At 36.4% G+C, this 26,240-nt stretch overlaps 1 protein-coding gene across 1 annotated transcript in view; it reads left to right on the top strand.

Annotated features, from left to right (window-relative positions):
• The first annotated feature begins 3,335 nt into the window (after positions 1–3,335).
• loxhd1a (lipoxygenase homology PLAT domains 1a) overlaps positions 3,336–26,240 on the top strand; it is a 39,672-nt gene continuing 16,767 nt past the window's right edge. The window contains exons 1-21 of the mRNA XM_083563876.1: positions 3,336–3,656; positions 7,562–7,676; positions 9,701–9,781; positions 9,871–10,055; positions 11,348–11,446; positions 11,603–11,754; positions 13,029–13,152; positions 13,330–13,580; positions 13,864–13,999; positions 14,512–14,672; positions 14,789–14,875; positions 14,967–15,102; positions 16,699–16,853; positions 17,333–17,493; positions 22,017–22,093; positions 22,198–22,394; positions 24,618–24,810; positions 24,891–25,051; positions 25,341–25,517; positions 25,594–25,732; positions 25,870–26,021. Of these exons, the coding sequence (XP_083420002.1) occupies positions 3,368–3,656; positions 7,562–7,676; positions 9,701–9,781; positions 9,871–10,055; positions 11,348–11,446; positions 11,603–11,754; positions 13,029–13,152; positions 13,330–13,580; positions 13,864–13,999; positions 14,512–14,672; positions 14,789–14,875; positions 14,967–15,102; positions 16,699–16,853; positions 17,333–17,493; positions 22,017–22,093; positions 22,198–22,394; positions 24,618–24,810; positions 24,891–25,051; positions 25,341–25,517; positions 25,594–25,732; positions 25,870–26,021 (3,228 nt within the window). The 5' untranslated portion in view covers positions 3,336–3,367. The remainder of the gene's footprint in view (positions 3,657–7,561; positions 7,677–9,700; positions 9,782–9,870; positions 10,056–11,347; positions 11,447–11,602; positions 11,755–13,028; positions 13,153–13,329; positions 13,581–13,863; positions 14,000–14,511; positions 14,673–14,788; positions 14,876–14,966; positions 15,103–16,698; positions 16,854–17,332; positions 17,494–22,016; positions 22,094–22,197; positions 22,395–24,617; positions 24,811–24,890; positions 25,052–25,340; positions 25,518–25,593; positions 25,733–25,869; positions 26,022–26,240) is intronic.

Below are 26,240 nucleotides of genomic sequence, written 5' to 3'. Positions count from 1 at the left end.
ACCAGCAGCTTCAGGGCCTTTTTTACATACACAATCACCCTAATAAACTCTACATTGCACTGTAAGAACACTGTATAAACACTGAAGGTTTAAGTTTATTTCTATAGTGCTTTTCACAATTGTCTCGAAGCAGGTTTACAGTATGTAAAAAATATGGAAACGTTTTCTTTTTATATAGGTAAATTATGTGTATTTATCCCTCAAACACTGTGTATAGCTTTTGTACAGTTATATACAATGTACATACTATTTATTGTACATTTTCAGTATATATATATATATATATATATATATATATATATATATATATATATATATATATATATATATATATACAGTGAGGATAATAAGTATTTGAACACCCTGCTATTTTGCAAGTTCTCCCACTTAGAAATCATGGAGGGGTCTTAAATTGTCATCGTAGGTGCATGTCCACTGTGAGAGACATAATTAAAAACAAAAAAAATCCAGAAATCACAATGTATGATTTTTTTACTATTTATTTGTATGATACAGCTGCAAATAAGTATTTGAACACCTGAGAAAGTCAATGTTAATATTTGGTACAGTAGCCTTTGTTTGCAATTACAGAGGTCAAACGTTTCCTGTAGTTTTTCACCAGGTTTGCACACACTGCAGAGGGGATTTTGGCCCACTCTTCCACACAGATCTTCTCTAGATCAGTCAGGTTTCTGGCCTATCGCTGAAAAACACGGCGTTTGAGCCCCCTACAAAGATTCTCTATTGGGTTTACGTCTGGAGACTGGCTAGGCCACGCCAGAACCTTGATAAGCTTCTTACAAAGGCACTCCTTGGTTATCCTGGCTGTGTTCTTCGGGTCATTGTCATGTTGGAAGACCCAGCATCGATCCATTTTCAATGCTCTAACTGAGGGAAGGAGGTTGTTCCCCAAAATCTCGCAATACATGGCCCCGGTCATCCTCTCCTTAATACAGTGCAGTCGCCCTGTCCCATGTGCAGAAAAACACCCCCAAAGCATGATGCTACCACCCCCATGCTTCACAGTAGGGATGGTGTTCTTGGAATGGTACTCATCATTCTTCTTCCTCCAAACACGTTTAGTGGATTTATGACCCAAAAGTTCTATTTTGGTCTCATCTGACCACATGACTTTCTTCCATGACTCCTCTGGATCATCCAAATGGTCATTGGCAAACTTAAGACGTGCCTGGACATGTGCTGGTTTAAGCAGGGGAACCTTCCATGCCATGCATGATTTCAAACCATGACGTCTTAGTGTATTACCAACCTTGGAAACGGTGGTCCCAGCTCTTTTCAGGTTATTGACCAGCTCCTCCCGTGTAGTTCTGGGCTGATTTCTCACTTTCCTTAGGATCATTGAGACCCCACGAGGTGAGATTTTGCATGGAGCCCCAGTATGAGGGAGACTGACAGTCATGTTTAGCTTCTTCCATTTTCTAATGATTGCTCCAACAGTGGACCTTTTTTCACCAAGCTGCTTGTCAATTTCCCCGTAGCCCTTTCCAGCCTTGTGGAGGTGTACAATTTTGTCTGTAGTGTCTTTGGACAGCTCTTTGGTCTTGGCCATGTTAGTAGTTGGATTCTTACTGATTGTATGGGGTGTACAGGTGTCTTTATGCAGCAAACGACCTCAAACAGGTGAATCTAATTTAGGATAATAAATGTAGTGGAGGTGGACATTTTAAAGGCAGACTAACAGGTCTTTGAGGGTCAGAATTCTAGCTGATAGACAGGTGTTCAAATACTTATTTGCAGCTGTATCATACAAATAAATAGTTTAAAAATCATACATTGTGATTTCTGGATTTTTTTTTTTTAGATTATGTCTCTCACAGTGGACATGCACCTACGATGACAATTTCAGACCTCTCCATGATTTCTAAGTGGGAGAACTTGCAAAATAGCAGGGTGTTCAAATACTTATTTTCCTCACTGTAAATATATATTCAGAACTCTTTTTCTATACATATTGTGCCTCACATGATGTATATATTACATACATCCTGCTAACATTCATTTTAAATTTGGGAATTATGGGACATTAGGACTTTCTTTCATTAAAACATTTTTATTTATTTATTTTACAGTTGATATGCTTTCTATGTTCTATTGTGAATAAAAAATGGGTTTATGAGCTTTGCAAATCATTGAATTGTCCTTTTCACAGTGCCCCTTATAATCATATAAAAAAATAGATATTGATTTGATCTGACTGGACACAATGTGTGTGTGTGTGTGTTTCAGTAAAGGTATCCATGCCTACTGAATAATGAAAAATTTTAAGCCCATCCCCTCTCCTCCCTTTACACACACATACTCTGTCTTTTTCTATCCCCCCCTCTATCTCTACATGCCTCTCAATTTTCACTAGCTCACCCCATGTTGTAACACATTTATGTAGAAATAACAGGTGCTTTTGGCTGACATTATGATAATAATGAGTAGCATAAACATAGAATGAAAAGAAAAGATTATTCAGAAAACTAGACATTCTGATGAAGTGTATGCTCTTTACATCAGCATACACTTATACAGAATATTCATTCATTCTTATATGCATACAATAAAAATGTAATTTATATTTACGAGATTTTGAGAAAAGAATAGCATTGTCCTTCATGAAGACCAAACAAAAAGTAAAAAATAATAATTTAATATGTATATGATAGAGGAGTGTCTTGGGGCTATAGCAAATAATTTGATGGCTACAAGGTCATGTGACCTATTACCCATCCAGTAATTATTCAGGAACTCCACACCACACTGCAAGATCAGTAACAAGCTCCGTACTGAGGCTGAGTTCCAGCTGCACCTTTGCACCTGGGGTCAGGCGGCGTCACCCAACACCACTGAAACAGACGAGGAAACACTCTTCATGCTGCTAGATGAATAAAAGATGCCTGTAAGAGTGAAAAAAAGGTCCGAAACTGAAGAAAGGGATGATGGAACTGAAGAGAAGAAGCCAAAGGTGAAAGGAAAGAGTGGGACTGCTGCCAGCCAAGATGAACCAGACAGTGAGAAGAAACAGAAAAGATCCAAAAGCACAGCAGACAAGGGGGAGGAGAGGAGTGATAAAGTGCAGAAAAAGGGTAGAACATATGAGAAGATAAAGACGAAAAAGAAAAACAAAGGAGAGGAAGACATAAAGAAGGATGCTGAAGCATTAAATGGAGATGAGGATGGTGATGAGCAAAACAACAATGAACCAGTCAAAAAAGAAAAGCAGAAAAAAGAGAAACCTTCAGCAGTGGAAGATGGTGAGGAGGTGAATAAAGAAAAAGAAAAAAAGAAGAAGAAAAATAAAAAGAAAGAGACAGAAAGTGAGGTGGCAGCAGAAGCTGTAGAAGGCGAGGAAGAGGACAACATGGAAAGAAAGAGTAAAGACGGGAAAAAGAAGAAGAAGTCTGTGGAGGAGGCTGAGGAAGACGAGGAAGTCCAGGAGGAAGAGACAGAAGAGGAAGAGGAGAATAAAAACAAGAAGAAAAAGGATAAAAAGAAGAAGAAGGGTTCAGAAAGCGATGATGAGAAGAAAGGGAGGAAAGGAAAGAAAAAGAACAAGCAGTTGGACTACTCTGAGATCTACCAGCAGGAAATTGTGAATTATCAAACAGAGGACTCAGATGGGTATGAAGATGAATACTATAAGAAAAAAGGTAATAACAGATTTTTTTTTATTTTTGTTTGCTCAGACATACAGGAATGTTATTAATGCCCATGGTATTACCTGGGGGATTGTTCTGGTATAATTCTGTGTGTATATAAAGCAAAGTCAAATTATAAATCTATAATGGAATTTTAACTGTTGTTTCCAGTAGCCTATATTCCAGTAAGACCCCTATCTGATTGGTTGTCATTTTCTTAAGCTTGTTTTCAGAAACTTGCACCTAAAATGCCATCCTGATTAATCATGGATCCCATAAGCCATCTTTAATTAGCATCTAATATAACTTTTGTTTATTTATTAAGATAATAATGAGAATTTTAGATAAGATGGCTTGTAATGAAATTGTATAGACTATACCACCAAGAACAGGTGCAGTTTTTGTTCCCATTGATCAAGGTGTTCAGTGTGCTTGAAATCCCGTTGACACAGTGCAGGCCACTGAGTTTTTCCACAACAACTATGGCTTTATGGGCCTCACTTTTGGTACAGGGTATTGTCATGTAGAAAAATGTTCCAATAGAGGGAAATTGTAATCTTACCGCATAAATATTTTATACAAATGTATGTGTTCCCAACTTTACAGTTGTGGGAACGCACCCAATATAATTGCGTGGTAGGTTAGGATAGTGCCCAAGATCATGCTCTGATTGGCAAACTAATATTTTCTTATTTGTGATAACAGAAGCAGGGTGGAACTAGGAGAAGCTGGCAAGTGGCCAGCTTTGGAGTTCAATAGCCTGCCACCTTTCTATGGGCTGAAACACAATGCCCTAATCGGTCTATTCAAGCAGAAGAAAATTGGTCAGGCATGGCAGTTAAGAACATATTTAATATCACCAGAAAACAACAGAGGCTGGGTTATGAAACTATTTTATTTATATTATTTAATTTTATTTGGAGAATAAATGTTTTAAATAAAAGCAAAAACGTTACCACTAAATTGGAGGCGCACAACTATATAGGATGTCATCAGATGCGGTATCATAAAATTTTCGCTTCACTTAAACTAGGAGACCAGCATGACAATGCCTCTGAGCACAAAGCAACCTCCAAGAAGATATGGATTGGAGTGGAAGATTTTAAGTGACCTGCTATAGAGCTGTGACCTCAACACTGTTAAACACCTTTTAGATAAATTAAAACGCTGACTGCCCCACAAGCCTCCTCACCCTACATCCGTACCCGACTGTACTAATGTCCATTTTCCCAGCAGAATAGAGGATAATATAACAGCAAATGGGGACTAAACATGTAATGGGATGTTCAAAAAGCATATATGCCCACATATTGTATCTTAGGTTAGACAAGCCCAGAGTAAAACTCAGACCCTCAGACTCAAACAAATATTTGATTGAACTCTCAAATCACTTAAAGTTTCATTGTTTTTTTTGTTTTTTCACACATTCGGCCATTTCTTCCCATTTAACAGCTCTACCGGTGCATTCCAAGTTCCAAATTTGTAGAACTGGGGTATTAGAATATAATATGGCAAAATGTAATCTTTGAGAAAATTGGGAGTAGACATATGATCCCATGCAGAACAAAGAATAAGGTTAATAATTTGTTAGTTTTTTAAATGAGATTATACTGAAGTCTTTGTTAAGTCTTTTGATTCAAATTGGTTTTCACAGAATATTAGTGTATAATAACAAAACGCATATGCTTAATATAAAAAGGAAAGATACAATCAGATTTATAGCAGTACTTATTATCAAATAGTGTTAAAGATTTAAACGATTTTAACTCACTGTCTGTATAAAAAAGGTTTTGGTTTTAGGACCTGATTCAAAACAATTTGACCTGAAACCAACCCTTAGTGATATCCATAAGGGAAAGCCTTAACACAAAGGTGACTGAATCGTTCTTCTGCCTGGCTGCCTCGGTTACAGCCTTTTAGTTTTACCTATTTTGCCCTTACAGATTAACACTGAAGAACAAGAGGGATTGTGTTCTTGCTCCACACTCGATTATATCCAGCAGTGAAAACAGTATTTTAACATCACTTTTCCTCATAGTGGGGGAGTTGTGGTCTGGTCTGGTGTTAACCTGTGACATGGGAGGTTTTGTAAAGGTTCTGTAATTAATTGTTATGTCTTAGAATCTTGGATGTGCCAAATTAGAATTGTGCTAGTTTTCTACAACCTGCAGTGATGCCAATGTCCATTGTGGTCAACAATACATGTTGTGACAGTTAACAAAAGCCTGATGTGACTATGTGTTTGAGACATGTGTAACAGGAACTGGTAAGGTCTGAGGTAGTTTGGCTTAAGCACAAGCAGAGCATGAGGAAATAAACCTGTGGATATCTTGGAGCATATAAGGTCACTTATATCTTAGGCAGGACGTGGGCATTCTCACTTCTGTGGCACTTTTGATTTATTGGTCAGTAGCACATGTAATGTCCCCCCCCCCCCCCCAAATAAAAGTGTGAATGTGGAAGAATGCACTCATCAACATGAATGGTGTATGTTTACTTGTGAATTAAATGTGAATAATGATAAACTTCCCCAGCATGTCATGTAGTTCATAATTTATTGAACAGTATTTGCCAGTAGTGGTGTGAAAATCATTATTCATCTACTTCTCAAATCTGTCCCAGTGTATTTCACCAGTTAGCATTTAATGAAGATATTTGCTTGCCATACAGAGAGGATTAAGGTAGAGGATTAAAATCTTTCACTATAACTTGGTTGAGCCCTCAGTAGTATATTCTTATTGTCAAGATGTAACCTACCAATGCTTGTAATGTTGACAGCTGAATGTATCCATGCTGCACGACTTCTGCAGTGTATTCATTGGCCTTTGTTTCTTTGGCTGGCAAAGGGTAAATGGTTCCAGTAATCAACTCCCAAACACAGTTATAGGACCAGCAACATATTAAGCCACTGGTCTTTGCTATGCTGAAAACAATTGCTTAGACAATCATACTAATCTGAACGGATTTCAATTTAGGCCTGAGTCTGAGGAGTTGCAGAAGCTTTACAGAAGTAGAGTCATCAATGAAGTTTTCAGATGTGGCAGATAAATTAATGCTAAAACACAACAGACATTCTCTGAGTGTATGATCTAAATGTGGAGTTTAAACTTTGGTGAAAGAGTATTTTGGAGTGACTCATCATGTGGAATCAGGATGTGGTGACATGCTTATAATCCCACTGTGGCACCAGGGTAGGCGCAGGTAACGCTTGTAAGAAGCCATGTGCTTGGCCTCTTGAGACCATATCGCAATACAAACTAGGTACCCTTTTGCCCATGAGAGAGAGCATTGGAGGAAGAATCATTACATCCTGCTGGATCACAGGTATATTTCTACAAGCATCATGGGTATGTGATGAAGGCGGAAGGCGGTAGTGTCTTGTTTGCTGGCAGGTTATGTGGTCAGGTGGTGCCGAGAGAGCTGAGGTCAGATGGAGCAAACAGCATAAAGTAATCAAAGTCTAAGGCAAAATGTGAATGCAAACAAGAATAAAAACAAGGTACAAGTACTAGGCTTGGCAGTGACAGGGACAGAGCCAATACAAAGTGAGTAAGGTTTGGAAGTCCAATTATACTGTGAGCTGTGTACAGGTGTGCATGATAACATTAAAAACATATGTGTCTCTGTTAGTACTGGGTGTTGTCATCTAAAGCAGCCATTTTTATAGGCCACATAGTTCTTTAGGGAGCATACATGTATGCTATTTCTGGCATGGATATGACACTTGAGTTATATCTCATATTTCAGCCTCTAAGGACAGCAATCAGTCACCTTGGTAAAATCAGTTTTTCATCCCTTTTAAAAGCATTTAAATTCTTATTGGGTCAATGACACATGAAAAATTGAGAGCTGACAATGTTATTTTGTAAAATTTTTTAGTCAACATTAAACTAAATTTAATATTTTCTCTTTTATAGTGTATGAGGTGGTGACAGTAACAGGTGATGTGAAAGGAGCAGGCACCGATGCTAATGTTTTTGTCACCTTGCATGGAGAGTATGGTGTAACACCAAAGGTTCTCCTTGCCAGCAAGTGAGTTCACTTACCTTTTGAAGATTTTGAGGAAATCAGCCATTAATTAACGATGTATGTATTAAGGTACTTTATATGATCATATTCTATTTTATTTTAATAGAGAATAAATCAGAGTAATACTGATTTTGTCTTTAAAAACTGAGTTGAATGCTATCCAAATAAATGTATTTTAACGGTTGGTTTGGGCAATTTTATTATCAATTACATTACCAATATATGTCAAAAAGATAAATATGTGTAAATCCAACCAGACTGCATTTTGTGTACACAGGTAAACAATGCTTTAATCAATGTTTTAGGTGTCATCAAGGGCTGGACTGGAAAGTCCAGTGTTTTCTATCCAGGCAAATGTATACATTCCAGTAGAATATACTTTTGACAATTAGACATGCTTAACATGTTACATAAACTAGGAAAAGGTAAAGATGAACATGAGTATTGATTAAATGTGTAATTTTGCCTTTCTTTCTGTTTTCTCAGCACTGAAAGGAGGTATTTCCTAATTAAAAAGGGCCACTCAATAACTTTACAGTTATATAGAGTGTGTGGCAGTGCATTTGAAAAAGTATTTGTATTTAAGAGCACGGGTGGTTCTGATTCTGGGTGCTTTTATCATGACTTTCTTTAAAATTCCTACATACCCTTCAACACAAAATACAAAAAAGCAACACATACAGTATTAAAACCAAGCAGTCAATCAAATTGACAGCATTACAATGTATACTCGTAAGTAATAAGAAGGAGAAGTAGATCAAATGACATCCTATTTTTATTCACAGCGAGATAGGACGGTTATATGAATCTACTTCTAGTCTCAAAAAATTAAAAGCTAACTAAGTCTGCATGTGTGATAAATTTTCTACATGCACTTTTGTGTGTGTGTGTAGAATTTATGTGCATGCTATAATGAGACTCTTAAAACTCTTCATGCATTAATCAATAAGTCAGAATATTAAGCACATATTGATTAATCTGAGAGTGTTTCCTTGCTCAGGTCACAATTTCTCTTATGTTGCATAATGACTAATAAATATATTTTATATAAATAAAACCATAGGTTAAAAAAGTAGGGTGTAAATCAGCTTGGCTTTCTTCTGGACATTGATTGACCTGAATTTGATGGTCAGAATGCAACATTTTGGAATTAAGATGAAATTTTGCAGAACTTCTCCAACTGCCTAAATTGCATCATTTCCAAAGTTTGCCAGTGTTGAATGTTGAGTGTGATCATTGTAATGAATGTAGATTATAGTTTGCGTGTGTGGGAGGAGCTGCAAGCAAATTAACCTCTAATTGTCCAGGTGCTGCAATATGTGTGACAACTTAATGCAATAAGTGTTTTTCAACTTAATATCCTACATCTGTAATGTATTGGTGATTACCACAAACAATAGTATTTAAAAAAAAAATTTATGAACTGAGAATAGAACAGAAAATAAAAATGTAACTCAGATATGTGAGAGACATTTATGTATTAACCTTCATGGACTTAATTGTAGATTTTTAATTACAACTTACATAAACGAATATTGTTTTGCTAAATTATGCTTCTATCTTTAGAACCCAACCTTACTAAGACCCTTTAGTTCCAATAAAAACCTTTACTTTTAACTGTATTGTTTTAGTTTAGCTTGCATAAAATTTATATCTGCCTCAATTCATTCATTCATTCATTCATTCATTTCTTCATTCATTTAGGTTGCTAAAATTTTGCCTTCTCCAAGTAATAACATTTTAGTTTTGATTAGATTTTGTTACATAATGATTTTCAAAAACTGCCTTTAGATCAACCTTTAATAAATTTTGAGCAAACAAGATTATTCACCAACATGCTACAGATGTGGTAAATAAAGATTATGTTGGAAGGCACTGCAATTTTCTTTTAATTTGGCCACTGGTTGAAGACATATTTGTAATTCAGAGTTAATGATTTGTAATTCAAAATGTTTTTCAACGCCATCACAACCAGGTCACTCTCTTTCTTTTTATCTGTCTTATAAATTTCTCAATTTCCATGACAGGAGCAGGGTGGCTTTTGAAAAGAACAAAACTGATGTGTTCCGGATTAAAACGCACAATGTTGGGCCCATAAAAAAACTCAGGTACACAATTATAGTCACAGACACTGACACATACAGTACACATATGGTATAGCACATTTTGTACTATAAAAGCATTTCCTATTTTTCAGGATTGAACATGACAACACAGGAATGAATGCCAGATGGTATCTGGATCGAGTCACATTGCTGGACATGAACAGGCCACACCTTCGCCTTTTCTTTGCCTGCAACCGTTGGCTTGCCCGGGAGGTGGGGGATGGCCTTACAGTAAGATACCTCCTGGGCAGCCTAAACCCTATGAACATTCCGAAACGTAAGACAAATTTATCATGGTAGTTCTCACTCTCCAGTGTTTTGTATTGTTTTAAGATTTATAATCACACCCATAATATCAACCAAATGACGATGGGTTCCCCTTTTGAGTATAGTTTTTCTCAAGGTTTTCATCCTCATTCAACTAGCAGGTTTTTCTTGCCACAGTCACCCCAGACTTGCTCATCAGGGATAAATAGACATAATTCACTTTAATTCTTAAGTTCTGTAAAGCTGCTTTAAGACAATGTTGATTGTAAAAAGTGCTATAGAAATAAACTTGAACTTAAAAGGAAATCCTAATGCTACAGCATACAACAATTAGCTGTAATAATAAAACTACTGGCAAATTTGTAAAAATAATTACTTTATTTATCTTGTTATAGACACATATTAGGCAGCATATTAACAATATTTTCAATGGGTTCAATCTCAAAGTGGATGTGTTAGAAGCAGGAAAAACGGTCAAAGTGTAAGGATCCGAACAGCATTTGACTAAATTGTGATGGCTAGATGACTGGGTCAGAGCGTCTCAAAAACATTAGGTTTTGGGGATGTTCATGCTATGAAACTGGTTAGTCCAATGCAAAAGTGGCCCAAGTAAGAACAACCAGTGTACCAGTGACAGTGTAAGAAGAGTTCCAGACCTTCAGATGTAGATTTTAGAATGTTGGCAAATAAAAGTCTATGATACGCCAGTTATATATGCTTGGATATTATGCATATACTGTACATAGATCCATTTACAGCATAAACTTATAGAAGTACTTTGTCCTCCTCTTCTTTTTCTTCTTCTTCTTTTTCTTCTTCTTCTTTTTCTTCTTCTTCTTCTTCTTCTTCTTCTTCTTCTTCTTCTTCTTCTTCTTCTTCTTCTTCTTCTTTCGGCTGCTCCCATTAGGGGTCGCCACAGCGGATCATCCGTCTCCATACCACCCTGTCTTCTACATCTTCCTCTTTCGCACCAACTACCTGCATGTCTTCCCTCACCACATCCATGGACCTCCTCCTTAGCCTTCCTCTTTTCCTTCTTCCTCTCTACCACCCCTTAATATAAGTAGCCGTTTGTGAAAATATTAAAAGTATTAAAACTTTCTAAAGCAAAAATCATTTAATTTTTAAGATTTTATATATATATATATATATATATATATACATTTTATAAATATAGATTAATTAATTTAATCCAAACATTTTGTGTGTATGTGTGTGTGTGTGTGTGTGTGTGTGTGTGTGTGTGTGTGTGTGTGTGTGTGTGTGTGTGTGTGTGTGTAAATTTATGTTCCTAATTTTTAGAGAACAAGTACATTGTCAGCGTGTTTACATTGGATGTCAAAGGTAGTGGAACAGATGCAGATGTATATCTGACCATTTTTGGAGAGCATGGAGATACTGGTATTTATGTGCATGTGTGAATAATCACATCTGATGTGCTATTATTTGAATATTTGTTCTGCTTTGGGTTATGGGTAGCTACATACATGTTTCTGCTGCAAGAGTTGCAGTTACAGAATATTTTTATGACGTCTAGTCACGTGTTTATTTGTGTAGGGGAACGGAAGCTTGTAAGTGAAGGGAAGGATACTTTTGAGAGGGGAAATGAGGATAAATTTACCATTGAAAATCCAAATCTGGGCAGACTGACAAAAATTACAATTGGACACAACAACAAGGGCTCCTCAGCAGGCTGGGGCTGTGATAAGGTACACAAAGGTGCACACACACACACACACACACACACACACACACACACACACACACACACACACACACACACACGCACGCACACACACACACACACACACACACACACACATACATATTCATACAATTATCAATAGTCATGGGTCAAAGGTCATGGGTTCAAGCCCTGGTATTGCCAAGGTGCCACTCTTGGGGCCCTTGAGAAAGGCCCTTAGCCCTCTGTGCTTTAGGGGTGGCTGACCCTGCACTGTCACTTTCACTGTGCTGTGAAGTACGTGTGAAAAATATAAAGCACCTTTATTATTTTACAGACTTAGATTTTATTTATTTATTTGTCCAGACCCTTTTTCTGTCTGTAATTCATACTGTGTGATTTTTAATTAATGCAGTTTTGATTAGATTAGTCGAGCCCCTTTCTTAAGAGTTTACACAAGAGGCTATAACATGATATGGTCATGGACAGAAGCTATCAACACACACACACACACACACACACACACACACACACACACACACACACACACACACACACACAAAAAGACATGCAATCAACTTTTACATCGCTATCAAAATGTACTGCATTCTAGATAACTGAATTAGTTTATTAAAATTTTACGACACTGCTAATTAAAAGACTTGTTTAAATAACAATTTGACTACATGGCTCATGGAAAAGTCCTTTGACAAGCATACATTACAGTAATGAAGTCTCTTGTCCTTTCCATTTAAACTCTATATATTCGAAAAAAAAAATAGAATCATTTACTGTATAGTGTGTGCCTTGTTTTATTTATCTTTTGCTAATAATAAAATAATAAAGTATTACTACTTTCTGTAATTTTATCCTTCAATTCTGCATTGAAAACATATTTTTATTGTTTATGGGTCTTATTCCAAAAATCTAGAATAATGTGTCTGGTGCTGGTACTGTATAGTTTACTACATAAATGTTTCAGTTCTAGCAATAGAAACCATTAGTACACAAGACATTTGTCTGTTCATTTTCATGGCAACACACACCTCTCTATTATATTATGGCTCCTTTGAGATGGAGCAAATCTACACAAATATTTGTCCAGGTTGTGTCAGTTACTATTTATTTATTATTTGTAGAATCATCATATAAAAGCAACATCATACATTATCATGCTGTTGTACTGAAAATCAGCACTATTGACAATTACAAGTTTATTTGTGTGTGTGTGTGTGTGTGTGTGTGTGTGTGTGTGTGTGTGTGTGTGTGTGTGTGTGTGTGTGTGTGTGTGTGTTACAGGTGCTCATTGATGATTTAGGTAATAAAGAGGTATATCAGTTTCCTGTTGATGCTTGGTTTGATATAGCTGAAGGTGATGGAAAAATACAGAGAGATGTGGCAGTAGGAGCTACCCAACCAATGGGTATGTATGTGAATGAAAAAAAGGAAGAAAGAAAGAGAGAGAGAGAGAGAGAGAGAGAGAGAGAGGGAGAGAGAGAGGGAGAGAGAGAGAGAGAGAGAAGAACATTGTTAATTTTATATATAATTAAAATACTTTGTGTATTGTCGGTAAATGTGTATTTGTGTTTTTTTTATGTAGCAATGGTGTATAATGTCCAGGTAATGACCGGAGATATTCGGGGTGCTGGCACCAACTCAAAGATTCATCTAGTTATGTATGGCCAGAAGGGTATCAAAAACAGCGGGAAGATGTTTTTGGAAGGTGGAACATTTGAGCGTGCTCAGATTGACATCTTTAATGTGGAGATTATGGATTTGATCAGTCCACTCAGCAGAGTCACAATCGGCCATGACAATGCAGGGATCAGCTGTGGCTGGTACTGCGAAAAGGTATGTCTTGGTACAAATGTTTTTGAGGCTCTTTGTGAGCATACATTAAAGAAATACGTGTAGTCTTTTGTACTTACTTTACTTATTTTTGTACTTATATTTTTTTATCATATTATCTAAATTGCACATTGGAATAAATATATTTACAATTTCCAACTGTCTGCCTGTGAAATCATTTAAGATTGCTTGGGTCAAAGGGACAAAATATTAAGGATATGAACTTAAAATTATGTGTAGCCATTCTATTTCTATTGTTCTTTGTCTGTCTTTCCTGTTTTCTCAGGTGACAGTGTATTGCCCTTTTACAGGGATTGAGCAGGTGTTCCCATGTCGTCGCTGGTTAGATGAAGATGATGGAGATGGTTTGGTAGAAAGAGAGCTGTATGAAATGGTGTCACTGCGCAAACGTAAACTGAAGAGTGAGATATTTGTCTTTCTGCCGCATGTTTTTCTCTCTTATCATCCACCCTCTCTTTAATGTCAGTGAACTTTGCTTGTCCAAGTACTGTACCATCATTCTCTATTGTAATGCTAATGTTGGTAGGAAAAGGAATTTACATTTGGTCCATCAGTTATACATATTAGAGGGCAGCAGAGGGCTACATTTTTGTTTATTAATAAGGGGCCTTAATGTTAGGTCACAATTTTCAATATGATTTATTACATTGTTTTTTTTTGTTATTTTTTTTCTTTTCATCAGACGCATTAAACAATTGGATTCAATGTAAAAAAAAAAATATTGCTTAGTTTTTATTTCGATTCAAGTCTTTTGTGTATAAATAGACAAGAAGGTGACACCAAATCCACTACTAGTGGCTCAAGAGAAAAATTTCAAGAAATGTGGCATATCATTGTAGACACTGACCAATATGATAAATGGAATAACATTAAAATACATGGAAAGAAACACCCTTTTTTCTCTGATACATAGAGTACCCATGGTCACTGTGGATCTTTACGTCTGAGATGAAAGGAGCAGGCACAGATGCACAAATATTTATACAAATTTATGGAGAAAAGGGCAAGAGTGACGAGATGAAGCTGGAGAGCAAATCAGACAGCTTCGAGCAGGGCCAGTGTGACAAATTTTTGGTACTGAGAATGACTTGGTCTACTTCTATTATTATATTGCATCTTGATTTCAGGTGTGCATTCATATATTTGTTTGTTTTTTTAACAATATCTATCAACCTGGTGGGCTGAGTTAGATTTTGATGCCTGACATTGGGAAGATAAGGAAGTTAAGAATTTGGCACGAGAAAAGACACCCATTCTCTGGCTGGCATCTAGGCAGAGTGAGTTTGACTTTTTATCCCTCTCATCAGTTTGAAGTGTGAAGTAATCTATTATATCAGTGCTAGCCTCAGTGTGTGTTTGTGAATGCAGGTTACCTTAATGAAGACCATGACCAGAGAGAAATATAACTTCACTTGTAATCGCTGGCTGGACATCAATGAGGATGACCAGGAGATCATCAGAGAACTTCCAGCTACAGGAATCCATGTTCCAGAGCCACTGCCATGTAAGAGAACTACAAAATACAACCAACTATTCAGCGTAAAACGTTTTGTAGTAAATTTACAGTAAAATACTGGCAAAAGTGTTGCCACCCACTTACTGCATTTTTACAGGACTACATCAGTATCATCAGTAAAGTATTACCAAACAAAATAGAGTACTGTAATATGACATAGTTTGTTGTCTAGAGCATTGCATTATATATACATTTTTACGGGGGAATAATGTAATTATTGCTTTTCATTTAGTGTACATCTATTGAATTATACTGTATGTCATTAAATAGATTTTTGAAAGCAGTAAAAGAAATAGGAAATAAATAACCAGTAGTGGACAGAAACAAAGTAAATGTAATTCGTAAAGTAGCTTTTTCATGTAGCTGTACTTTACTGAAGTACTGAAGTAAGTACTTTGACTTCACTACACATCAAATATCATACTTTTGACTTAACTACATTTTGCAAAATCAATCATTCCTTTTTATTTATGAATTATTAAAAACTTGCTAAACACGCAGCCAATCAGGGTTGAGCCCTAAGCTCTAGGGTTTTAATTGCCACTTGGTTGTATCTATTTAGCAGGAACATACATTTCAGTGTCAGTTCAACAGCAAGCAAAACATTTTTGAATAGTTGAAAAGAAGGTTTTAGTCTCATGATCATTTTAATAGATATTAATCAGTTTTTGACTCATTAATATCATTCTATTAATAGATTGGTATGCTAAGAGTAACATTAGAGTCTTTTAATATAAACTGAGATGATTTAGCAAGAGTGTTGTGACAAAAAGATAAAAGGACGTATTATAAGTAAGTAAGTACATTTAAATGAATATAATTTTGCACTTTAACACAATTAAAAATATAAAGGGGCACTTTTACTTTTAATGTAGTAATATTTTACATATTGTGTCTCTATTTTATTGTCCACATCTGTGAATAACAATACTGTACATAAAATAGGCCATTCTGAAAGAACACAGTCAATTTAAGCGCGGTACTGTGATAAGATTCCACCTTTGCAATATCTTATTTTGTGAAATTTTATCTCTGCTAGATGTTACACAGTCAACTGTAAGTGATATTATTGGAAAGTAAATGTGTCTAGAAAAGCAACAAAGCAGAAGACCATACAAAGTCACAAAATGGGGTCACTGAGTGCTGAGGTGCATGGTACAAAAAGGTCACTAAGATTCTGCTAATTCCATGACTGAAAACTTTCAAATTTCCTCTGGCACTGCACTAACTTCCTGACTGCATTGTGCCAACTGTAAAGTTTGATGGAGCAGGGCTAATGGTATGGGGCTGTTTTTTCAAGAGTTGGGCTCAATTCCATTGATGGGAAATTTTGATTAGCATACTAAGAGTTTTTGGACAATGCTATGCTTTGCAGGAACAGTTTTGGGAAGGCCTGTTTCTAATTCAGCATGAATGTGACCCAGAACTCAAAGCAAAAACGTGTTGGATGAGTTTGGCGTGACATAACTTAATTAGCCCATAGAGATCCCCAAACTTAACCTTAAGGGAAATATGCTATTTACATATATTTGTTTCTTTTTTGACTATCATTTTGTGTTCTTGTGCAATTATTCTGCCTTGCAGTGGTAAAATATCGAGTCACTATCTGCACAGGGAACATAACTGGCAGTGGAACAGATGCAAGTGTGTATATGAGTTTGTATGGAGACCTGGGGGATACTGGAGAGAGGTTCATGTTTATGAGCAAAACCAATGTCAACAAATTTGAAAAGGGCAACGTAAGTTAAATTTATATTCATTATGAAAGCGATGACAAACTCACAACCAGTGAAATCTTTTAAAAAGTTATTTGCTTTTTGTTTGGATTCTCTGTTGGATAAAATGTTTGAAACTGCTCTCATTTGTCTTTAACACCATTTTTATTGGAATACCAGAAGTTCTCATTTGTCCTCAGCACACAACTTTTTTATTGTAGTCCTAGAGTCCTAGATTTTCCAATTTGTAAATTGTTATCAGAACAGGCTTTTGTAGCACTGTTCCTGCCAGCCTATGACGGAGATGGAATCCAATAGAATTGGACAGAATTTCATTTTGTGACCACACATTTCCAATTAATATTTATGTCTCTTTCTTCCGTTGATAGAAAAACCTCACATGAGCATAGAAACTACAAACAAAATACCAAAGCATAACAAATTAAATTGTTAAAAAAATGTATAAGCTCGCTTTTCTCTCTCTTTCTGTCTGTTTCCCTTAGCTAGATGAGTTTGTGATAGAGGCTGTATCGCTCGGGACCCTCAGGAGGGTGCGGATTGGCCATGATGGCCGGGGTGGAGGTTGTGGTTGGTTCCTGGATAAAGTGCTGATCAGAGAGGAGGGTCAACCAGAGTCCACTAATGTGGAGTTTCCATGTAACAGGTCAACTAACACATCGAATAAAAAAGCTATAAGAATCCTACACATTGATATACAATATAAACAATTTCATATGTTGGTTATATGTTGGGAATGAGATTGTATGTTATAGAAATGAATGAAAATGTTTGACAATTGTTGACTAGGAAAGTGTGTCTGTGAGTTATTGTGTGTCTGTGTGTCTGTAAGTTATGTGTGAATTTGCACAATGAAGTAGTAAAAAATTATCACTCAGTATTTCTGCTTCTTAAGAAACTCTTCATAAATAGACACCACTGGAGCCAGAGTCTGTCAGTTTCAACTCTCAATTGACACCTTAACAATTTTGTGATGAATACAGTGATAAATTAAAGGAAAAAATGTCTCTCATGTTGTGGGGGTATTTTGCTAGCATGGTTTGGGCCCACCATTCTCTTTAGAGGGAATACTTACTGCAAATCAATGTAAAGTACTTCTAACTGATCAACTTTATCTTTTAAGTAAATATTTCAATTCTGATGGGAGTGTGCTTCCATCTTCATTTTACAGTCACTGGATATCAAAACAAATGGAAACGAAATACATGCAAGCTTAAAGTTAATATTTTGGACTGTCATGTTATACCATGCTCTCTTCAACCACTCATATTAAGGTACTATTTTTTTACAGAATGGTATTTATATCCCCAGAAAAGTTCGAGAGACATATAGAATTATTGCCACAGTGCATCAAAGCTTTTTTGGAGGCATTTGGAGGTGAAACACCATCATTACACTTTAGGGTGTTTTTCTACTCATTTGTCTTGTCATTTAATTAGTTAAAACACATTTATCATAAAGAACTATACATTGAGTGATAATAAAATTCTTAGCTTTACTAGCATGGACATGTAACCATGTCCACTTTTTAGGCATCATGATCAAAACACTTACAGTACCAATCTACGAGTAATTGTAAGGTTTGTGTGTATAAATTGGTGGATAGCAAAATGTGTGAGTATGAGAGAGTGAGAGTTTGTGCCTAGGTGTGAGAGTGGTGTTTAAGTCATTATGTAAATGAGGAAACAGTGCCTGGTTACTAATGGAGACTAAACGACAGAAACACGATGAGCTGGAAACACTAGCTAGACCAGAGGATAGTGTTGAATTACAAACACTCACACTCTCTCTGTCTCTCACTCTTGCTCTGTCTGTAATTCTCTCTCCCTCTCTCTCTCTCTCTCTCTCTCTCTCTCTCTCTCTCTCTCTCTCTCTCTCTCTCTCTCTCTCTCTCTCTCACTCTCACTCGCACACACACACACACACACACACACACACACACACACCATTCTTATGAGGACATTCAGTAGTTGGTGTAATCACAACTAATAAACATTATGCATGCCTTTATATATATATATATATATATATATATATATATATATATATATATATATATATATATATATATATATATATATATATATATATACACACACACACACACACACACACACAGGTGTGTAGGGCTGTAGCTATCGATTATTTTAGTAATTCTAGTATTCTAATGATTAATCGAGTAATCAGATTAAAGAGCAATACTAAATATGCAAGCTAAAACTCTTTTAAGAATTGGGAGGAAAAAACTCTGAATTGGCAGAAATAAAGTCGGAACTGCAAGTAAAAAAAGTACAAATTAGGCAAACCAATTTTTTTTTTATGTGGCCGAAATGGGCTTTCATATCTTCTCCTTGGCTTTGACTGTTTTCTTTCTGTTTCTCCATTTTTTCATTCCACATTTGTCTTCCTGTCCAGAGTAATATTGGTCTGTGGGGAAGCACAATGCTTCGAGTGTAGTTTAATTGACTAAACGAAGCAAGTTATTTGATTTGATGATTTTTTGTATTCAAATTACTCGAGGTACTCAAGGAATCGTTTCAGCCCTACATGTGTGCATATAGTATCTTACAAAAGTGAGTACACCCCTCACATTTCAGCAACCATTTTTGTATATTGGATACAGTTGTATCTCATTTAATTAGAAAAAGTTAATTTATTTCAATAATTCAACTCAAATTGCGAAACTTGTGTATTAAATAAATTTAGTGCACACAGACTGAAGTAGTTTAAGTTTTTGGTTCTTTTTATTATTATTATCTATTATTATGTTTTTAAAGTAATTTTTAAAGTAATGATTTTGGCTCACATTTAACAAAAGCCCACCAATTCACCAATTTCATCTAAAAAAATTTTGAATATTTCATAAGACCAATACATTTTTTTATTTTTTTATTGAATTCTTGGCCTTCTGGAAAGTATGTACGTACTCAATATTTGATAGGGGCTCCTTTTGCTTTAATTACCCCATTAATTCGGAGGTGATCAATCTGTGGCACTGCTGAGGTGGTATGGTAGCCCAGGTTTCTTTGACAGTGGTATTCAGCTCATCTGCATTTTTTTGTCACTTGTTTCTCATTTTCCTCTTGATAATACCCCATAGATTATCTATGGGGTTCAGGTCTGGTGAATTTGCTGGCCATGGTCATTTAACAAACTTTTGGTGCTTTTGGCAGTGTGGGGGCAGGTGCCAAATTCTGCTGGAAAATGAAATCAGCATCTTTAAAAAGCTTTGCAGCAGAAGGAAGGATGAAGTGCTCTAAAATTTCCTGGTAAATTGGTGCAGTGACGTTGGTTTTCAAAAACACAGTGGACCAACACCAGCAGGTTCTCTTGGTTGGTTGTGCATCTTTTATTTCCACACTTTCACTTAACTTTCTGTTAACATGCTTGGTTACTGCACTCTGTGAACAGCCAGCTTCTTTGGCAATAAATGATTGTGGCTTACCCTCATTGTGAAAGGTGTCAATGATTGTCTTCTGGACAACTGTCAGATCTCTCAGTGAACCAAAATGAGAGACCATTTTGAAGGCTCAGGAAACCTTTGCTGGGGTTTTGAGTTGATTAGCTTTTTAGCATGTCACCATATTCTAATTTATTTTAGCTAATTAAGTGAATTGGTGGGGTTTTGTTAAATCATCACAATTAAAAAAAACAAAGACTTAAGCTACTTCAGTCTGTGTGCATTGAATTTATTTGATACAAGATTTTTGCAAATTGAGTTGAATTACTGAAATAAATGAACTTTTTCATGACATTCTAATTTATTTAGATGCAACTGTATTTTAGAGTAGGCAATGTGCAGCTTGTGTGGCAGATTTACTGTCCTCTGAAAATAACAAAATACAGCCATTATTGTCCAAATAGCTGGCAACAAAAGTGAATGTTATCTAAGTGATACAGCTGTACATCATGTAACCATGCAAAGCCACATGCACATCCTATCCATCAATTTCATGTTTATGTCTGCTTGACAGATCATACAGATTTGTGTATCTTGAATTAGAGCAGTTAAAATTTGGTAATTTGAGTACAATGCTATCATACTGACCACTGAATGTTCAACATGGCACCTCATGGCAAAGAATTCTCAGAGGATTAAAGAATTAGAATTGATGCGCTACACAAAGATGGCCTAGGCTGCTGTATAAGAAACTTGCTAACACCCTGAAACTGAGTTACAGTACAGTGGCCAGGTTTATCCAGAGGTTTTCCAAGACGGGTTTCACTTGGAACAGGCCTCACAAGGGTCGATCATGAAGTTGAATCCTAGTGCTGTGCTTAAGGTGCAAAAGCTGGTTTGAAATAACTGCCAGCAGCCAGCATTGCTTTAGAGGTTGCAGAAATGGAAGGCCCACTTGTCAGTGCTTAGACCCACGCCACACACTGCAACAAGTCAGTTTGCATGGTTGTCATCCCAGAATGAAGGCTTTTCTGAAGCTGGCTCACAAGAAAAATTGAGTCTTGCCTACAGTCAAGCATGGTGGTGGTAGCATCATGGTCTGGGACTGCATGAGTGCTGCTGGTACTGGGAAGCTGCAGTTCACCGAGAGAAACATAGATTCCAACATTTACTGTGCCATTCTGAAGCAGAACATTATGCCCTACCTTTAGAAACTGGGCCGAATGGCAGTTTTCTAACACGAAAATGTCCATAAAAAACCTGACAACTGCCTTGCTGAAGGTGAAGGTGTGGCCAAGAATGTCTCCCCCTTTTGAGCAACTGTGGGGCATCCAGAAACGGAAGGTGGAGAAGAGCCAAGTGTCAACCATTCAGCAGCTTTGTGATGTCATTATGAAAGAGTGGAAGAGGATCCCAGCATTAACCTGTGCAGCACTGGTGAATTCCATGCTCAGGAGGATTAAGGCAGTGCTAGATAACAATGGTGCTAACACAAATATTGACACTTTGGACAGAATCTATAACATGTTCGCTTAGGGTGTACTCACTTTTGTTGCCAGAGGACATATTTTTTCAGAAAATTCAGAAAAACTGTACTGTTATACAAGCTGCACAATGAATACTCTAAAATATATCCTAGTTTTATGTCTTTAGCTTTGTCCCTTGAGAACGTCTCTTCATTCACCTAAGATTATTTAAACCTCTTATAACCTTTATTCTCAATTTACATGCCTTAATTTCTGCCTCCCTTACTAACTCTCTCACCGTAGATGGTTGGATCGTAGTGAAGATGACGGACAGATAGTAAGGGAGCTGGTGCCAAGTGCGGATGGTCAACGCTTGTTTAGTGAGTTTACACACACACACACACTGAATTATTACAATCATGCTTAATGACATGATCAGCAATTAAAGTGTGTGGGTCTGTGTGCATGTGCTTGTGTTTTAAAGATGTGAGTTACCACATTGCCATTAAGACAGGCAGCATTAGTGGTGCAAGCTCAGACTCGAAAGTGTTTGTTAAACTCTACGGGGAGAAAGGCGACACCAATAAGATCCTGCTTGTCACATCAGATACCTGCCACAATAATTACTTCGAAACTGGCCAGACTGACATCTTCACTGTGGAGACCGCTGATCTTGGCACGGTGAATATCACATACACATTTCTGTAGGCTCTGTCTATACACCTTATATCATAACGTTTATTAATAATTATAAAAGAGTTTGTAATAAACATAGTATATAATACTGATCTTTTTTACCATTTACTATTTAAATGTAGTATATGTGTGTGGGTTGGTATACCTACACTAATGCAAACAGTGGAGAGAATATTTGGCAGCTGACACCACATTTCTTTGCTCAATCATTAGACAGACAATTTTATTTGAACTTGTGTGGATTTATTCTCTATCCCACCTCATTTACAAGCCAAACAAAATATACTACAAGTATTATAAGTAATACCTTTATTATGAAACCATGGCTATAGAAACAATCAATACTATACTGAAAATGCAGTATAACAGAGCACCTAATTACAGACAGTTATCTCATGCAGCAAAAATGAATGCCATGACTAAAGTAAGAAAACAAATTAACACAATTAAACAAGTCTCCTTTCACTGCAGCCACAACTGCGCTTCCCGCATCAATATTAACTTGGAAAAAAAATGCAAGTAAATTTTTATGGATTTTTTTCATGCATTATGGTTTTCCTGGGAATTTTTTATTAAAGCAAATTGTGTGTTTTTGTGCAAATACGAAGAGAAAGAAAACGCAAATGTTAAAATTATCCATGAACAACTTTTGAACTGTTTTGGTTGACCATTCCTTACGATGTGTTTAAGAACAGTGAGAACTTTTCCTAAAAAGTCAGTCTTAAAAATGGCCTTGTAAGTATATTTGTGACCAAATCAATAAATTTTTCTCTGTCAGGTTTTGTTGAATCAAAAAACATTCAACATTTAACAAAACATTAGGCTTGTACAGTTTGCTACAGATGTGGTTTGCAAGCCCTAACTGGTGCACTCTCTGACCATCCAATCAAAGGACGTGAAAATGCTGATATTACTGTATGCCTGCTAGATGGCCCCAGGACTGCAACTCAAAATCTTATTGGTTAAAGCAATAGCTTCAAGCAATTTGTACTTTATGCTACAGGTGCCCTCACTGTTGATTCTGAAGGCCTCACAGCAGATTCCTTTGACCCTGGCAACACGTGTTGTTATGGTCGAAATCTGAAACACTTTCTAGAAAAGCTATTAAATAAAGAGAATAGAATATTGGGCATAATTAAAAACATACTCATAGACAAATATATATTTAATCTTAAGCCAGTGATTCTAATAGAAGGCAGCACCCAAATGTGTGTCTTGCCCACACAATCAAAGTTTGATTTTGATTATTTTAGCCAAAGAGCACAGAACATACAAGCTTGATTTCTACCTTCTGATTGGGTGGGCAGCTTTTAGCCAATAAACAATGCTTACTCTCTAACAGTCTTACCCAAAGCCCCACTGCAGCAGCACAGAACAGTTTTTCATAGATTTAGCTCCATACTACCTTTATTCAATTTTGTCTATTTATCCCAGTTTGTGATTGTTGTGCAGCAGTTAAAGAATGCTTGTTGAACCAGAAATTCAGTGATATTTAATAATCTTGGCTCATGAGAAATCCATAACAAATTCTTTAAACATGGATGAATTTGTACGGATCTTTGCGAAGAGAAAAATTAGACTAATGCTGTTGATACATGGATAGACAGAACAATAAGCTAGACAGAAAAAAATTGGATATAACTGATAAACAATATAAATAAAGTTTCAGGTTGATGTTGGCTATGAAGTAATAAAGTGAGGAAATAAAAGATAATATTTTTTTTAAGTGCTATAAAAGTGAAAAAAATAAATGAAAATTTAATATAGTGTTTTGATTTTGTACCGAATTTTTTAAATAGGCTTGATAAGTGAAATGATATAGGATTCAATTTTAATTAATTTCAACTAATGTGATCGATTATAAAAACAAGATTTATGGAGTTTAAAATTAAAATACAATTAAACGTTTTAAGTTTTTATTATCATTGTTCAATTTTAGTTTGAATTAGATTTTTTCTAATTTTGTAAATATTAGTTGTGGGGAGAGCTAGATTAGGTTTTGGGGCCACTACCACTGTTTGCCCACCTATTATTTGTACCAGCCCACCCTAATATAATTGGCTGGAACTGGCCCTGACAGCCTGCCACTGGTGTCTATAGATGTAGATTAAGAACAAGATGTGTGTCTCAGTCTTATTGTGTACATATTCTGTGAAGTTTTTTTCTGTCTGTGTATGTGTTGACCTTGGCTTCCTGTGGGACCTGCAGATAAATCGACTTCTGATTGGTCACACAAATGAGGGCCTGCAGGCAGGTTGGTTCTTGGACAGTGTACTATTCTGGGTGCCAGTGCATGGTCTTCAGTATATGTTCCCCAGTCACCGCTGGCTCTGTAAAGACGAGGCTGATGGCAAAGTGGAGGTTGAGATCTACCCAAGTGAAAAACTGGATCTTGAAAAATGTAAAAGAGAACACACACACATACACACACACAGAGAATATTTAACTATTATGTTACTCTCATGCATTTTGTAATTGCAGTAATTAACTATGAGGTGACAGTTGTGACGGGGGAAGTTTTTGCAGCTGGCACTGATGCCAAGGTGTTTCTGCAAATCTATGGTGAAGAGGGCAAGACTGAAGTCATTCAGCTCAAGAGCCGTTCAAACAACTTTGAAAGAGGGACCACCGAGATCTTTAAAGTGAGTGAGCATGTGTGTTGTGTAAAGGTCAAGATGCCTAAATAGAGTTATACGCTATACTATATACAGTACACTGTATAAACAGAGATGTTGAGGAGAGAGCCTGTGAATAGCCTGTTTGTGTTTATTGCAAATGAAAGGCAGAAAATAAAAATGTTATAATTTAATATATAATATTTATAATTGAATATATGTATACTGTATGTATGTGAATATATACACACACACACACACATTAAAGGTGTATTAAAGGCATTACTGTACTATTATGTCTATAATATCATGTCAGATTGAGGCTCTGGATGTGGGGCGAGTCTATAAGATCCGAATTGAGCACAATGGAGCAGGTCTAGCGCCGGGCTGGTTTCTGGAGAATGTGGAAGTTAAACGGCTCATCATGGCAATGGTAAAGCCTGAGAAAAAAGAGGAGGAGAAGAAAGACAAAAAAAAGAAAAAGAAGAAAAAGGTGAGCAAGGCTACTGACAAGACATTTTCACATCTTATGAACACAAATTAACTAAATCAAACTTTTTTACATGTAGGAGGAAGATGAAGATCCATATGAGTTAAAAGAGGTGGTGAGGACATACAACTTTCTCTGCAGCCGGTGGCTTGCACGGGACGAAGAGGATGGAGAGATTGTTACTGAGTTACTGGCTGAGGATTATGAGGAACTAGAGGGTATGAAGTGGTAGAGCAACAGAGAGAAGGAAAAAAGAGAGAGTGTTGTAACAATAGGTTTAATACAGTTCTGGCCATTATATTGTGCACTTTTTTAGTAATGATTATTTTTTCCTGTGTGTGCACATGTTTTCCAGAAAACGCATATGAGGTCCATGTATTCACGGGAAACATATGGGGTGCCGGGACAGATGCAAATGTCTATATCAACATCTATGGCGAGATGGGAGACACAGGCGAGAGAAAGCTGCGCAAATCCAACCATTTCAATAAGTTTGAGCGTGGACAGGTGACAAGAAATGTCACTTATGTTGATATTTAAAAAATAATCTACTAAATTATCTACAATGCGCTGTAGTTTTTTAATTCACATTTGTATTAAGTTTAACTTTACCTGCTCAAATAAACTTCAAACTTCTAATCTTAGAAACCAGTTAACTTGCTTAATTAGCAAATGATTTTCGAATGCAAAACAATACATGCACAAGCTAATATGAACAAATTTTAG

Source organism: Silurus aristotelis (genome assembly GCF_946808225.1).
Source record: "Silurus aristotelis genome assembly, chromosome: 16".
NCBI lineage: Eukaryota > Metazoa > Chordata > Actinopteri > Siluriformes > Siluridae > Silurus > Silurus aristotelis.
The sequence above is the reverse complement of the archived record's forward strand: the minus strand, read 5'-3'. Positions and strand labels throughout refer to the sequence as shown.